This window comes from Myotis brandtii, unplaced genomic scaffold (assembly GCF_000412655.1).
Source record: "Myotis brandtii unplaced genomic scaffold, ASM41265v1 scaffold32, whole genome shotgun sequence".
In the NCBI taxonomy this organism is placed as follows: Eukaryota; Metazoa; Chordata; class Mammalia; order Chiroptera; family Vespertilionidae; genus Myotis; species Myotis brandtii.
Genome location: NW_005362269.1, coordinates 6401528 through 6417838, shown reverse-complemented (window position 1 = coordinate 6417838; position 16311 = coordinate 6401528). Strand labels below are relative to the sequence as shown.

At 47.6% G+C, this 16311-nt stretch overlaps 1 protein-coding gene across 1 annotated transcript in view; it reads right to left on the bottom strand.

Moving 5' to 3' along the window:
• The window catches only part of CYFIP2 (cytoplasmic FMR1 interacting protein 2), a 91772-nt gene that overhangs the window by 49202 nt on the left and 26259 nt on the right, over nucleotides 1-16311 (bottom strand). The window contains exons 12-21 of the mRNA XM_014543051.1: nucleotides 15855-15980; nucleotides 13420-13586; nucleotides 12522-12669; nucleotides 10314-10388; nucleotides 9279-9432; nucleotides 8138-8294; nucleotides 7572-7668; nucleotides 4862-4938; nucleotides 2376-2484; nucleotides 2072-2165 (exon numbers count right to left, since the gene is read on the bottom strand). Of these exons, the coding sequence (XP_014398537.1) occupies nucleotides 2072-2165; nucleotides 2376-2484; nucleotides 4862-4938; nucleotides 7572-7668; nucleotides 8138-8294; nucleotides 9279-9432; nucleotides 10314-10388; nucleotides 12522-12669; nucleotides 13420-13586; nucleotides 15855-15980 (1204 nt within the window). The remainder of the gene's footprint in view (nucleotides 1-2071; nucleotides 2166-2375; nucleotides 2485-4861; nucleotides 4939-7571; nucleotides 7669-8137; nucleotides 8295-9278; nucleotides 9433-10313; nucleotides 10389-12521; nucleotides 12670-13419; nucleotides 13587-15854; nucleotides 15981-16311) is intronic.

The window sequence follows — 16311 nt, the reverse complement described above, 5'->3', positions numbered from 1 at the left end:
AGAGAGAGAGAGAGAGAGAGAGAGAGAGAGAGAGAGAGAGAGGAGTTACTTAAGATTTGCACAGACACATGACAACAAATTGCAATGCACTGATAGGAACTTGGATTAAAAGTATAAAGGACATAACTGGGACAAATGGGGACTCTGTAGAAAAGAGTATTGTTCAATTTCCTGAGTATGACAATTCTATTTTCATTTCGAGAGAATGTCATTGTTCTTAGGAGATAGGTGCTGAGGTGTTCAGGTGTGAAGTCTCATGATATATGCAACTTATTCTCAAATGGTTAAGGAAAAAAAGCATATTCTTTTTTTAATATATATTTTTTATTTCAGAGAGAGGAAGGGAGAAGGAACATCAATGATGAGAGAGAATCATTGATCAGCTGCCTCCTGCATGCCCCCTAACAGGGAATCAAACCTCCACCTCCTGGTTTATGGGTCGATGCTCAACCACTGAGCTGCACTGGCTGGGCAAATAGTATATTCTTTAAAATATATATTTTCATATACTATTTATATTTATACATAAGTATATTTTATATATTTGCTGCATTTGTGGGAGAAAACATATACATGAGAAAGAGAAAGTGGTAAAACATTAATAATCATGAATCTGTTTATAAAGAATATATGTGCTCATTGTATTATTCTTTCAAGTTTCCTGTAGTTTTGAAATATAGAATGCTGAGGGAAAATACAATTTACTCATACTGCAGGACAGGCTCTGGCATCCGTGCAATGCTGACATTCTAAATTAATCTTGAGCTCCTTCCTGAATCTGCCCTGTGCCCCAATTCACAGTCACCGGGAATAGCCACCCCTCAGCCTTTAAATTCATCCCCACAAAGGGCCGTTGTGTGCCTTTGTGGGGATGAATTTAAAAGCAGGAGCATGAAGGGCTGGTTACAGAACGTAACATGTAGCTTACAATAATTTCTACTGGGGAACACAGGGGCAGCACTGCAGATGCTATGGAGAGAGCAGTAAACATTTATTGACCACCTGCTCTGTGCCCTGCACTTTGCTAGGTACCCAAGGATTATTCTTAACCGTTTAATTTTTTCTACTTGTCTTCTGGGGTGAATTTTCTACTAACTAGCAAGGGCCCCTTAAAGCCACAATGTGCACACATAAAGCCCTCAATACTGAACACCCTGTGGCTAACTCTGCTGCATCAGTAAGTGACAGTCATAATTCTCTGTTGTCGGCAGAGGAGAAAAATGTTCTTTTTCCTGTTACAATTCTCCATTTCCCTTGCATTTCTCATAGCAACGGGAATGTCAGGGTTTCTAAGGAACCCTTTTCCTCTTCATCTAGACCAGCAGTTCTCAACCTGTGGGTTGCGACCCCTTTGGGGGTCGAACGACCCTTTCACAGGGGTCGCCTAAGACCACCGGAAAACACATATATAATTACATATTGTTTTTGTGATTAATCACTATGCTTTAGTGATATTCAATTTGTAACAATGAAAATACATCCTGCATATCAGATATTTACATTACGATTCATAACAGTAGCAAAATTACAGTTATGAAGTAGCAATGAAAATAATTTTATGGTCGGGGGTCACCACAACATGAGGAACTGCATTAAAGGGTCGCGGCATTAGGAAGGTTGAGAACCACTGACCTAAACCATCTCCTTAGTGGAGGCTCGGCCCCCTTCACCTCAGTCTTTTCCACAAACGCCATGGACTACATGAAAAGCATGCAGAGGCCACAGCGGAAAGGCCCAAATCTCCCAAGAGATTTCAAGACCCCTCTCTACTCTCACTCTCCAGGCAATCAGGAGGGTGGCTGCCAGCAGGGCGTAGGAGCAGGGAGCAGTCTGCTGGGACAGCTCTTATTTTGTCTCCCTTGTTCCGTTAACATTTTTAAGCAGGAATATGTGTCTGAGCTCCTGACAGCATTTCCTCTACACTGGGAGTCAAGTGTTCACAGAAACCAACCCCACAAAAATAAACCATAATTTCTACCCTGGGTTTAGCCTGACATGCTGTGTTTGTTTCAAAGGCCCGAAGCTCTCCATCACTTAGGCTAGCATCTGAGCCTTGCAGGGACACATTTACCCACTGCTGAGCAGCAGTCCCGATGCAAGGAAGTGGGCCGCAGCTTAGGACGGGAAGACAGAGGCTTTGGTGGCCACTGCTCCCCAGGGGTGAGCTGCAGACGAGCGGAGAGCCTGGAACTTGAACCAGAGGAGGCCCGTGCCTTTGCACGGTTTGTGGACTCTGAGGCTGTGTCACACCTATCTTAGACGTCCACACAGGGCAATGTGCAGACAGCACAGCCCTGATTTCTGACCTCCATGCTACCCTCACAGCTACTCTCTCAGCCTGTTCCACTTCCACTGTGGGTTCCGTCCCCTATTACCTGGACGTGTCTCTGTTTCAGCAGCGTCTCATAGCGGTTGGACGGCGGGTACGGAATGATGACTCCATAGTTCTTACATTCGGCTCTAAAACGTTTATCCAACAGGACACTGGAAGGGATGAGAGTTAAATGAGGCCAGGCAATGTGACAGCGAATTGTTTTCAACTGCCCCGCCACGTCTGCTTTAGACCAGGATCTACCCATAAAGCACTGTCTTATGCATTTTAAGTATAATTTCCTTTCTGTTTTAGAGCAAAGTCCTTCAAGTTTCTTTTCAACCAGAAGAGCTCAATATGTGAACAAGAATGTCTAACTTAAAGACTGGCAACACAGAAGTTGAATGACTTTCCTCTTTCATTCACTGACCAAAAAATCAACAACAGCAATAACAACAAAATGGAGTGCATGCTTGTCATATCCCAGATCCTTGCTTGGGACAGACAGTTCCCAACAGGAAACATTCTAAGCACTAGGAATACAAAGTTCCTGTCCCCTGGAAGTCTATGTTCTAGTGAAGAGAGACTGAAACTGAAAAAGTAGGCAGAGGAATAAGATAATTTCAAATAGTGTACGTCTGCATGGTATTCATTCTGTATCAGGTGTGCACACGCACTCATACAGTCGCTTTTCATCTCACATCCACGAGTTGGAAGTACCATTATCATCTTTCACATTGAAGCAAACACTGCAGAGTCATAAGTGTTCTGAAAACAATAAAACAGGACCATCTGGTATGAGGAGGTCAGAGAAAGCCTCTCTGGAGAGGTTTTGTTGGACAGAGACCTACATGCGAAAAATAGCCAGATCTGGGGGAAGAATCCCTCAGGCACAATGAGCCTGGGATATCTGAGAAAAGGAAAGATGGCCAGTGTGGATACAGGGCAGGGCCTGGTGGAGATCATGGTGCAAAAATGAACTTATAAAGTTAGTCCAGGGGCCCAGTCACGTGGGACTACCTAAGCCACAGGAAAGAGGTTAGATGCTCTCCAGATGTAACTGGATGTCATGGAAAGGAAGCCATGAAGCAGGACAGTGACCCAATCTAAATGCACACCCTCCAGTACAGAGAGCAGCCACCCGCCCCATGAGCCTGCTGAGCACCTGAGATGCGGTGGGTCCACGTGGAGATGCACTATGAATATAAACTACGTTCTAGATTTTGAAGACTTAGACAAAAAAAACTATTTCTAGTAATATTTAATTGTTACATGTTGAAATTGTAGTATTTTAGATATATTGGATTACATATTACATGAAATATACTGCTAAATTACTTTTGCCTATTTTTCCTTTTTTAAATATGGCAACTAAAATTTTAAAAATTACATTTGTGGCTCACATGTATACTTGCATTATATTTCTTCTCTCTTAAGATTTTTAATTGTTTTCTTTTTAGAGAGAGAGAAGAAGGAAGAGGGAGAGACAAACATCATCGATCCGCTGCCTCCTGCATGATCCCTACCAGGGATCTAGACTGCAACCAGGGCATGTGCCCTGACCAGCAACCTTTTGGTGCACGGGATAACGCCCAACCAACCTCATGGGCCAGGGCTCATTGGATTCTATTTCTAATGGTCAGCACTGATCTAGATCATTCTCTCCCTTCTGTGCTTTCTAACTCTTCCAACATCTCTCCAGCTTTGTCATGCAGTTTGCTCCCTCTTGTGGTCTGTGGAGATCTTTACATGTACTAATTCACCTTAATCCTCTCTCAACAGCCTCTTGAACTTTCCAAGTAATGCATACAATATATTAGTTTCAGGTGTACAACATAGTGATTTGACATTTCTATACTTTCAGAAATTATCATCATGATAAGTCTAATAAGTATGTCACCCTACAGAGTTGTTACTATATTATTGATTATATTCCCTATGCTGTACACTACATCTCCATGGCTTATTTATTTTATAACTGGAAGTTTGTAGCTCTTATTAAACTTGACCCTTTTCATCCATCTATCCACCCCTCCCCTCTGGCAACCATTAGTTGGCTCTCTGTGTCTGTGAATTTGTTTCTCTTTTTGTTTTGTTCGTGTGTTCTGTTTTTCAGATCCCACACATAAGTGACATCATGTAGTATCTGGCATGCTACTGTTACTATACTTCTGCCACAGGGACTTTGGACAAGTAGTTCCTTTTCCCTGCATCCTCCTGTCCCCTCCTTCATCTAGTTTTACTTTACTCCTATCACCTTCAGAAATGAACTCAAATGTACCTTTCTCAGGCTAGCCTTTCCAGCTCCCCACTCAAAGACTAGTTCAGGTTTAGCTGTCATATATTCCCATGAACTTTTCATTCATAGGGAGCACGTAACTTCCCTTGTCACTGTGCATTCACTAGTTTTTATTAATGTCTGTCTTCCCCAGACACATCTATTTTCCTCTCCTACATTTTAGCACCCAGTCCAGACCCATGGAAGCATTTAGGTTTCCTTACACGCTAATGAAGGGAGGTTTTGCAGCAGCAAACCCCAGGTTCTCTTACCTGCCAGCCATGGCTTTGTAGTAAGCAAAGATCTGATCCGCCAGCTTATAGACAAACTGATCAAAACACAGGTTCACCTGGCGAAGAGGAAGCAGAATATGTCAGTGGTGTCTGTCCAGCTTTACCACAGAGACTTGGGCAACTCAAAGAGGGCAGTGGGCAGGTCTGCCTGAAGCTGTGGGGCGAGAGGCTTTGAAGGAAAAAGAAAAAAGATTATATGGCCAAGTTAACTTTGGGAAACCTTGTTCCTTGTTCTGAAGGTCCTCAGTGAGGCACAGAGAAGGAAAAGTTCAAAAAGCTGTTGAGAAACCGCCCTCCCCACTAGTCCCTTCCTCGGTGTTACAAGGGGCCTGCCCAAGGGGGACATCACAGACAGGTCCTCATGTCCTGTAATGACTCATGTCGGCCTCCCATGGCAATCTCTCATGACAGACTTTCTTGTCTTTTCCTTTCACTGTACTTAACCTTGCTTTGCAAATAAAGAGGTGGATGGTCATTAGAAGTTTAAACACTCAAAAAAATACAATGCTTAAAAATCTTTGATTTTCAGCAAACAAGGGGCTGTCTTGCCATGTCAATATTTCATCCCAATGGTGATGCTCGGGTGGGAAGGAAGTTCACATCAGACACAGAGGATCAAATCCCAATCCTCCAATCCAGCAAGAGCAGGAAATGGCTGAGGGTGAAATTTCAAAGGGGAGTGGCAGTGTAATGTCAAAGGAAACAGATCATATTTAGGTAATTCATCTTTGATTCTTTTCTTACCAAATTCTCAGCTCTATATCCAAAGAGCTTTCATGCCTTTTGTTTTACACCCCAGGTGGCATATACAGTGCTGGCCTCATATGCAGGTAACCAAGGCATTCGACCTGGACTTGAACTTCAAGGGCGTTCGTTGGTTCTCCTTTAGGCAAAGAGCCTGCAGGGTCCAGGTGGGGGTGCCCACTCATACCCCATGATCCTCCTCTTGAACCAGCTTTGAGCATCCTTGCCCAAGTGGCTCAAGCCCCTTCCAGGCTCTGCATGCTCTTTTCCCTGAGTTTAACCTTGAGGGTGAACTATACTGTAGGTATGTGCACCCCCAGGACTGGCCAAGAGGCCATTTTTTGTGGCCATGGTGGTAGACGAAGCTTGGGTATCCATGTACATATACATGAGGTCCTTCAGGGTGGGAAACAGGGTTTGGGCATGGGAAGAGAAAGGGGTCAGGATTCACAGAAGATTGTATTTCAACTCCCATAGAAATTAGAGGATCTAGAAAGAAAGCAGCAGCTCTATTAGCTTTTCTTTGGAATACATAAACTTTCAAACAAATCTGGTGGCACTGCATACCCTAAAACATTCAAGTCTTTCCTTTATAAATAAGAATGCCCTATATTTGTATGATAATTTTACCAAATGGGCCTCGCTCCATGTTTATAGAATCTCACTTGCTTAAGTGGAACAGAGACTATCATCCAATTTCCAGAAGGTAAAACTACGTCCTTAGCGCCTTTGATCTCATGTTTCTGCCCCTTGCTGGCCCATGGAAGGACTGCACTTCCTTGCTCCTCTTTGAAAGGAGGCACAGCCACGTGACTTGCTTTGACCAATGGCCTGTGTCACTTTCAGGTAGAAGCTTTACTTATCAAAGTATCAGAATGTGATTCACCCTAACCCTTCCCCCTGCAACTAATAAATATTCCAGATGGGTCCCACACTGAAGAGGACATAGAATAGAGGCCCCAGCCAACCCATACTAGAGAAATAAACCTTTGGTTTCAGGCTACTAAGACTTTGGGGTTGGTTGTTACTGCATCACAACCTAGCTTATCCTGACCATTACAGAAATAAACCCTCTCTAGTAAACAGCTTTACCAATTGAAAAGATGGCTATGTCAGTCCTATCAGTACTATATAGAGACTCTGTGACCTTGGGGTAATGACACCTGACTCCTTGATATCTCAGATTTATTATCTGTCAAATAGATAATAAATAATAGATAATAGATAATAAAAGCACAGATTTTTAAAAAATTGTTGTAAAGATTACTTAAAATGTTTATATAGTGTTTAGCACTATGCCTGGCAAATGGTAAATACATAATAATTGATAGGTGTATTACTGTTGTTTTTATTAGCCAAGTAATCAAACCATAAAAGACCCATTGGAAAATTAATTTTACCCAAGCAGTCCTATCATGTCCCATCCCTTGAAAAAGAAAGACCTCATCCTGGTCTAGGTCCTTTAAGACAACCACTATGTTTATGAAGAGCTCTCTCTGGAACCAGTCACTGATCCCATGCTATGGTCTCCCGCAAATTCATATGTTGAGATCCTAACCCCCAAGGCTGATGGTATCAAGAGGTGGGGCCTTTGTGTGTGTGTGTAGGGGGAATTAGGCCATGAGGGTGCAGCCCCCATGAATGGGATTAGTGCTCTTATAAAAAGACCCCGAGAGCTTCCTCTGGGCTTCCACCTCATGAGGACATGGTGAGAAGTCTGTGACCCAGAAGAGCACCCTCACCCGCCCATGCTGGCACCCTGGTCTCAGACTTCCAGCTCCAGAACAGTGAGAAACACGTGCCTGTTGTTTATGAGCCACCCAGTCTGTGATACTGTTACAATTTGAACGGATTAAGACACCCGACTTGTGCCAATAGCTAAAGATGGGGAAAGTCCAGACTCCTGGAATAAGCCTTCAGGAACAGAGGGAGAAGCATCACTTGCCTCGGCTTCGATCTCGTCGTACAGAAACTGCTTTTTGAACTTGGTCAGAGCATAGTAGGCGCTGTCATTGTACAGGTCCAACGGGTAGAGGACGTACCTGAAGAAGAAAAAACAAGAACCAGCAGCTTAATAACCATCTCTCTTATGGCAGCCAGACTTCCATCTGCTCGGAAACATGAATATTTGGGAGAAAGCTAGAAAAGGAGAACTTTCAGCACTCTATGTTTCCAGCCTCCACTTAGGAATGGCTTACTTTACAATCTGCCCATAGAAATCAAAAGTCCATGATGCTAATAAATCCAGGGCCTGAAAAAATGAGTTAGCTTCCTAATCCCCAGGGATGATAACTCCCCCAGCATGACTGTTAGGAGAATGACAAAGCGTAGGAGGGGCAGATGGGCTGGTAGACTTCTGAACCTATCTGCAAGGCTGAGTCAAATCTGGTGTGGCCTTGGCCTGGCATAATGCCTCATCTGGAAAGCTTGGGGGGAAAACAGAGCTTGCTGGCAAACTAGCCTCCACCTGCACCCCAGGAACCTCCTCGCTGGCCCAAGCCTGCGTCTTACTCCATCATGGAAGGTTCTTTGGTTTCCAGGATATGATCTGTCAGGATCCAGGGCATGGACATCTCAATGGGAAACTGGATCCGCCGGCCCATGGTCAGCTCCAGGAAGAACTCTCGGAACCAGAGCTGGGAGAGGTCACAGCACTGCTGCAGGGCTTCTGGAAAGCACGAGGGAAAGGCCTGGGTTACAGCGGAGCACGAAGGGCCTGGGAGCGGACTGTTTATGAATGTTACTGTTATTCTTATGGCTGTGCTGGAGCACAGCAGGTCCTCAGAGGTATGACTTGACCGTAGACCCTGCTCTCTTGAACTTGAATGCCAGGCTAACGTTAGAAGACAGGGTTTGCTAAGCTTCAGAGGCAGAGACTGTGTGTGTGTGTGTGTGTGTGCGTGCGCACGCACGCACGCGCGGGGGAGTGGTGGTGATATTTTAGAGCGTTTGGTGCCCCTACAATGTCCACTTCCCTCCCCCTGCTCCAAAGCCATCCTGAAAATACTTGCCATTCAAAGTGTGAAGACATGCTTTTACCTGAACTGCAGCTCCGTGACCCTTATACGTGATAATTCTGAACTCACTGCTCGGAGGCCTTGAAGGCCCTTCCAAGGCTGCTTCTGTGAAAAACTTGGGACTATTGGCTAAGATCTCTCTTCAATACCAACAGATGCCTGACCACTCCCACCACTCTGGGCTGCTACTGTCCCTCTACTCTGCCCTGTCACACCTGTGCACACATCCTACAGACAGAAGAGGAGGAGTGGGGGACACAGGGCTGAGGTGCAGCCGGGAGCCTCCTTTGCTAGGAGCAATGAGCACTCATGGGCTCAGAGCTGCTGCTTAGATGCAAAACGCTGGCCCTAGGTGTGTCTGTGCGCACTGCTATTTTGATCCCCTTTACTAAGGACTTCATGCCCAGTCAGCCACAATGTCTACCAGACAAATATTTCCAGCTAAGTCAGAAGAGCTGGACTGAGCCCGGCCTTTCCTGGCTCCCAGAGTCCACCGGCAAGTGTGCGTTTTTTCCTTAGTGGCCAATGTGCCCCTTGGGTCAGTGATCACAGCTCTCTGCAACTCTGGCCTCCTGACAGCTCAGTGGCCTCCTGACAGCTCAGTGGCTCTGGGACCGGGGAGCCCCCACGCTCACCACTGATGTTGAGCAGGTGCGTGAAGAAGAAGGACTGCTTGTGGAAGTCCTCTATGGCGAGGACAATGGGGCCGTCCAGGCTGCTCCTCAGGGTCTTCTTGGAGCCGCTCTTGTCTGCGATGAGCGACTCGAGCATGGTCCGCACCATGTACAGCTTGAAAAAGAAAGACGGGCAGGTCAGGGGCTGGCCCTGCATCCGGGGGAAGGATGCGTTGTGCTGTACTTATACATATATTTTCTGAAGATGCCCTTATAAAGCTTTGTCTTGGGAAGCACCCATTTTGGGGTTGGAGAAGTGAATTTGGAACGTGTAAACTTTCAAGAGGGAGGCCAGCCAGCCCGGGAAGGCAGTTCTGTCTGGGGCCTGCGGCATCCCTGGGCAGGTGCACCAGGTAAAACTAGGAAGTTCAAGGTCCAGGTTCCTGCTTGCTCTCTCAGCCAAGGATGTGGGCATCAGAGGAGAACCTCATTCCATGCCACCCTGGAGTCCCTGCCTTCCTGGACAGCCACGGTAGCACCATGAATGGAGCATTGGACCAAGAGTCAAAAGACTGGGGTGTCAAGGCCAGGCACTGCCGCTGACTTGCTGTGTGACCTTGGGCAACAGAGTCCCACTCCAGGCCTCAGTTTTCTTATCTGCCAACATGAAGGGGTTGTAGCTTTCGAAAACCAGTCCCCTTCAGCGCTAACACTCTGAGAACTGTGAAATGGGAGATTATCAGAACAAGCCCCCACCACCTCAAGTTTTTGACCCTCAGTATTTTGAATCCATCGCCCTTTGGTAGCACCAGCTGCATGGCACAGCCTGCCGAAATCCTGGGTGAAGATTGGTACTTACACAGGAGCCTACTAGACAATTAACTCCCTCTTACAGAAGACCTTAAGTGCAAAGGGTACAAGTGCTAATCTAGATCTTTCCACATCATTTGTCTTTGAGTCTTAGGGCTGGAAGGGGCCTCGAGGAGCCAGGCTAGTCCATTCCTGCTGCCTCCTGGAGAAGTGTACCCAAACCAACCCAGCCAGGCGGTGTTATACCAGGGATCGGCAGCCTCTTCGGCCCTGTGTGCCACCAGTGGGGTGAAACAAAGCCCGCGGGGACCACTGGCAGGCCTAAGACATAGATAGGAGAGAGGAGGAGGGGATGGGAGGGCAGGAGAGACAGGGAAGAGGGAGAGAGAGAAAAGAGAGAGAGAGAGAGAAAAGCAAGAGGTATTGTATACGGTGGGAAAGCCGTCACGACTGCTAGGGGCCACTTGCCGACCACCTCTGAGATGCTCCAACCTCCCTCTGCCGCAGGTCCATCCTTCTCTGGGACCTCACCCACCATGCGCACTGCGCAGGGCAGCGAGGCCACAGAAAGGAGCGGCACCATCCTACCATAGCCTTCCCTTCGCGGTAAAGGAGCTACCATGGATGCCGGTCTATCAGAAGTCCACCCTCTGCAACCCTGTCGGTGGGCATGTCTATCACCCCTAAGAACCGAGAAGCCCTGTTCTAGCGATGGCCTAGGAGGCCTCGAAGAAAGCATTCTTATGTCCATCCATGTGAGTGTTGATTGATTTATATCAAATTCTAACGACTTGTCCATAAGAGGGGGAACTCTTTTCCCACCTCCTTTTAAATAGAGCATTTGACCCACCAGGACAGTCCAGCTACGCTGGATGCCCATGTCGACTGTGCTCCGAAGTCTCTAGCAGAGCCCTGGGTGGGAGTCAGGAGACCTGGTTCTTATCCCACCTCAACCTGTGACTCACCTTGCGGCTTGGACAAGTCACTTCCCCTCTCTGGACCTCAGTTTCCCCATCTGTAAAATGGGGGGAGGGGCCTGGGACTAGTTTGTGTCTAGGGGTGCTCCCAGCTCTGACTGTCTAGGAGCCTATTAAATGCATCTGTGCCACCTAACATGACTCGGTGGTGCTGGGGGGCTGATTGCTGGTGACATGCACCTTTCGCTTGTCTATATAAATAGTCCTGCTCTCTCCTCTCTCTTCTGTCTCTTTCTCTGCCTGCTGGTCCCCCTTGCTCACCTTCCTCCTTTCCAGTTTCTCTTGTGCCTTGTCTGTCTCTCCCTCACTCATGTCTAGGACTCACAGAAACACCGAAAGCCCCGCTCAGCTCCTCTGGGGCATTCTGGGATAGAAAGGTCTCTGGCCCCTAACATTACACAGAACTCTATGCAGAAGCTTCCTCAGGACGGTCCACAACCAGCAGGCAAGGTGAGTGCACACTGACCACAGTTGGGAAGCCAGGGGATGTTAATGATGACAGAGCTGAGAACACACCTCGCCCCTGTCCCTCTTCCCCATCCCCCTGCCCAGACACAGACACACACACGGTGAGAAAGGTCAGGGATGGCTCCTCGCAGGGACTCAGGATTTCAGGGCGGAGAGAGGCTGAAAGGTCATGTGAAGCGGGAGTCCCCAGCCTGGGCTTCCGGGGCCTGGACAACCTTTAAACACTTCCATGGAGCCATATGCTTTCCCCCAACACTTCGTAAGCCTACCGAAAACTGGCTGTCCTTTAAAGAGATTTAACTAAGATGCCCAGATTCTTTATTTTCCCCCTGGAGTTTTACAACTGCTTTGGATAAGCCACAGGCAACCTGTTGTTGTTCAGAAGCTCCAGCTGGAAACTTTGAATATCTCTGATTACTAGACGTTCTCTAAGGAGTCAAGGGCTTTCAATACTTGTCCTTCTGGGGTCACGGGGGGAATAAAAAGAAGGACCTAATCAGAAACATGATCTCATGCAACGTTTTCATTTAACAGAGAAGATAGTCAGAGCTCAGAGAGGTTGGCACTTTCCCAAGACCACAGGGCAAGTCAGAGGCAGAACCTGTGAATTCGCAAGCTCGGATGTCACTGCAGGGGAAGGGGCAGGGTTCATTAAAGAGGGACAGGGCAGATGCACAGAGTCTACTTCAAACTCCTCCTACACTTCGGAACCAGTCCCGGTATTACCCCCATTTGCCAGATTAGACAACTGAGGCACAAAGAGATTACATAACGTGCCCAAGGTCACACAGGTATCTAGGACGAGAATCCAGGTCTCCTGAATCTTAAGCCAGTGGTCCTCCCTCCTCTGTCAAAACCAGATGGTAGAATAAGACTAGAGCAGCTGCTTGACCCTGCCCCTCCTGCCCGAGGATCCCCAACCCTGGTGCCCTATGGTCCAGCCAGGATGACCTACCAGGGCCTGGCTGGCCTCAGTCAGCAGAGCTGGCTTGTGCCCAGAGCCGCTTACCTGTGTGCTGGAGGGCCCCACAGCACGCCGGGGCACCTTGATGTCAAATCCACCTTTGGGATCCTTCTCCCCTCTCAGGCATGGATCATTGGGGGGCTCTCGGCCACCCTCCCAGTCACAGATGGTCTTCCGAATTGCCTGCAGGACACTGGGAAGGAAGGACGGAGGCTCAGACTCGGTTTTAGCACCAGGAGGAGGGAAACACTGCAAGCCTGTTTCTAGGGTCTGTGGTGCCCCAGGGCCACTTTCCCAGAATTCCTGGGGTGCTTGTCAAAGGTGCTCATCCTGGGCCCCACCCCCGAGATGCTGGTGTAACAGATCTCAGGTGCAGTCCAGAGTCTGCATTCTACAGGCGCCCAGGTGACCCCAATGCCAAAGGCTACCTGAGACCTCAGCTCTAAGCCTGTGCAGGGGCTAAGAACTCAAGTGAGGTAGGACGGCTGTTTCTGTTTTTGGTTATAGGAGAGTCTCATTAGTCCAATTATATCTCTGATTATTTAAAGCTTTAATAATAGCATATATTCATTGCACACTTACTCCATGTGGCTGTGTGCTTAGGTCTACACGTGGATTATCCAATTTTATCATCCCAACAGCCTATGAGCAAGAACCATTATCTTCCACATTTTACAAATGAGGGAAAGTGAGGTTCAGGGAAGGTAAGTAACTTGATGAGGTTCACCTAACTGTCTAGCGGAGATGGGCTTCCAACCCAGAGACTGAGGACCAGTCATCTCAAATGTCCAGTCTCCTAAGAAGGTTTCCTAAAACCTGCCGGACAGGTCTGTGTGTTCAGAGGCTGCCCTGGAAGCTGACTGAGCAGGGATCTCCCTCTGTGCTCTGCACCTCACACCCCTGATTTCCGATGTGCCCTGAAAAGGGCCATCAGAAGACCCACCTGATAAGAACGTTCTTCTTCTTCCGAACCGCTTGCCTCAGGGGCTCACGCAGCGTCACCTGGGCAAAGTCCTGCAGGGCCGCGTAGATGGTGTTCCTGATGGCCTGGTTGAAGACGCTCTCCATCCTGCCCATGAGCACCTGCAGGCCTTTGATCATGGCGATCACCTGCCGGGCACAGATCAAGGTCAGGCTCCCCGCACCTGGGCACACCTGTCTGTCCAGTACCCTTCACCGCATCATAGGGAGGGCGCTGGGTGAGATGCCAGAAGCACGAGGCCAGCCAGTGCTACCTTGAGTGCCGTCCATGGCTAGATTGGAAGTGAGTGCTGGAACGGAAATCAGCACTCTGCCCCTCCATCAGGAAAGCCCTGCGGCCAAGCAAAGAGGTCGCTGCCGATTTTCATTCCGGCACCAGCTCCCTACCTTGCTGCGGACTGGTGACAAACGGCAGCTGGTCCATGGACCGCATTTTGAGTGCCACTCTGACTTCTGTGGCCTCTCCACACAGCATGCACCCACAGGCCATATCTAATAGAACTTTTTTTTTTATCATGCACATTTTAAAAGAATTTTTACAGTCTTTGCTTTTGAAATAATTTGGCCAGCTGCTGCTTGAACCCGTAAAATAGGGTTCCTGTAGAAGACTCGGGGGGAAGCCTCTGCCCCTCTAGTTGCCTCCTCCCCAGCCCCTTAACTCACTAATCCGCCTGGAGACGTGGGGAGACTGGTGTCTGTGATGAGTATAGCCCTTGGTGCTCTTTCTTGGGATCTTGGGATCTGCCTGCCCCCAGGGCGAGTGTCCTCTCCCCTGGGTTCCTGTCTTCTCTTAATCATCCCCTCCCTGCCCAGGAAGGGAGCATGTATTTCTGTAGCTGCTTTGCCTGTTTCCCAGTGGGTACGTTTATTGGGATGGGGGAGAAATAGGAAGTCTGGTGTGGCCTTGGGTGGCAGCACAATCTCTGGTCCAGCTTTACCAGCAACAAACCTAATTCGTAACCCCCCACCCCCACCCCCGTTAGTCTCAAGTGCTCATTCCAAGATTGGTTCAGAATTCAGAGAAGAAAGCATGTGCCACATCAGCCTCATGACAACACCACACTTATCACACCCGTTAGCAGTGGAAGTGCCAGGAGGTCTGGGGAGCACTCAGCTCCAGGCCAAGTATGATTACAATTACACCCCTGAACCCCAGTCCTTTAAGGTGCAGCCTGGAGATGTGCAAAAGAGCAACCTGAACTCCTGCTATGCTCTGACCCTTTCCAGCTTCCATAGCTCATCGACATCATTATCCCCTTTGACAACTGTTGTTTGGTTCTCAAGAATAACCCTGGGATGAGTGGGTAGAGACTGTCGGGTCCATTTTACAGATAAGGAAGTTGAGGCTCTGAGAGATGAAGTGATCTTGGGCCCAGGGCTAGGATCCAGGTCTCTGACTTCTAGGCCTCAGGTGGTCATGAAAGAGGTAGTTGTCACTCACAACTGAGTGTGAATGAGTCTCCCCCAAATAGAAATATCTTTTTGCAATGAAACAAACAGAAATTACCACTGTCAATATAAAAACTTATGTCTTTCAGTTTTGAGTAAATATTCAAAAGTATATCACTTTTACTATAAATGAGGTCATTTTTTACATGCTGTTCTTTAACCTGTTTAAACTCAACAATACACTGTGCATATCTTTCCACATCAGTACATCCATCTTAGTGGCCACAGAGTTTTCGATGACATGGCGGGACCTTCATTTATTTTACCTGGTCCCATACTGAGGACATTTCAGTCGTTTCACATATTTTGGTATTATAAACAATACTGTGATAAATATCTATGTGCACATGTCTTTGTACAATTGGCTTAATTCCCTGGGATATATTTCTAGAACCTTCTGGGCCAAAGGGTATGCACATTAAACATTTGGGTACAGCCACTCAGACTGCCTCATAGAAAGATTGTATAATGTAGCCCATAGATGGGCTACCCAGTCTCTCAGAAGGTCTATTCCCACGCTTCACCCAGCCACAGGCATCACCAACCTTCCAAGTCCTTACCATCCTAACTGGTCAACAACATTACCTCATCTTAGTTTCAATCTGCAGTTCTCTCTGAACACTCATTGGTTTGGGCATTTTTCCGAGCTCTTTTTTTTTTTTTTTCTGAACTCTTTCAGCCATTTTTTGGTTGGTTTGTTTCTGCTGCTGTTTTCCTTTTGCCCATTTTTTTTTCTAGTGGAGTGAACACTTTCCTTTGGATTTTTAAGAACAGAATGAATTTCTAATCGTTTGTGACTAACCTGACAGAGATGAACTTTGGGGGCAGGAAGGGGGTGGGAAGTGCATGCACAGGAGGGGACCAAGGCTGCCAGCTTGCTGGAAACCATTCCCTCCCACTGCGGGACCCTGAGCAGCAGCCTTGGGGCTGGAGGAGACCGGCACCCACCTCCACAAAGGCGAACTTCTCCTCGCTGGTGTAGTTGTAGCGCGTGGCTCTCTCGTACTCCTCGGCCGTGCCCGGGCAGTCCTTGTTACAGAACTTGTCGGTGGGGTGAACCAGCTTCCAGGAATACTGGGTGGGGGGTGGGGGGTGGGGAACAACACAAATGTCCATCAGTGGAGCAATGGACAGACAAAAGGAAGTGTGACCATGCCCTGGGAGATTATTCAGCCACTGAAGGGAATAAAGTTCTGATTCATCCTACAGCATGGATGGACCTTGAAACCATACAAAGTAAAAGAGGCCAGCCACAAAAGACCACATAATATAGGATGTACTTTAGGAAATAACCAGACTTGGAAAATCTATGGAGACAGAAAGTAGATTAGGGCAGGGGAGACAGGGCATGGAGGGGGGGTGCAACTGATTTTTGCAGTGATGAAAATACTCTAAATGTGTGATT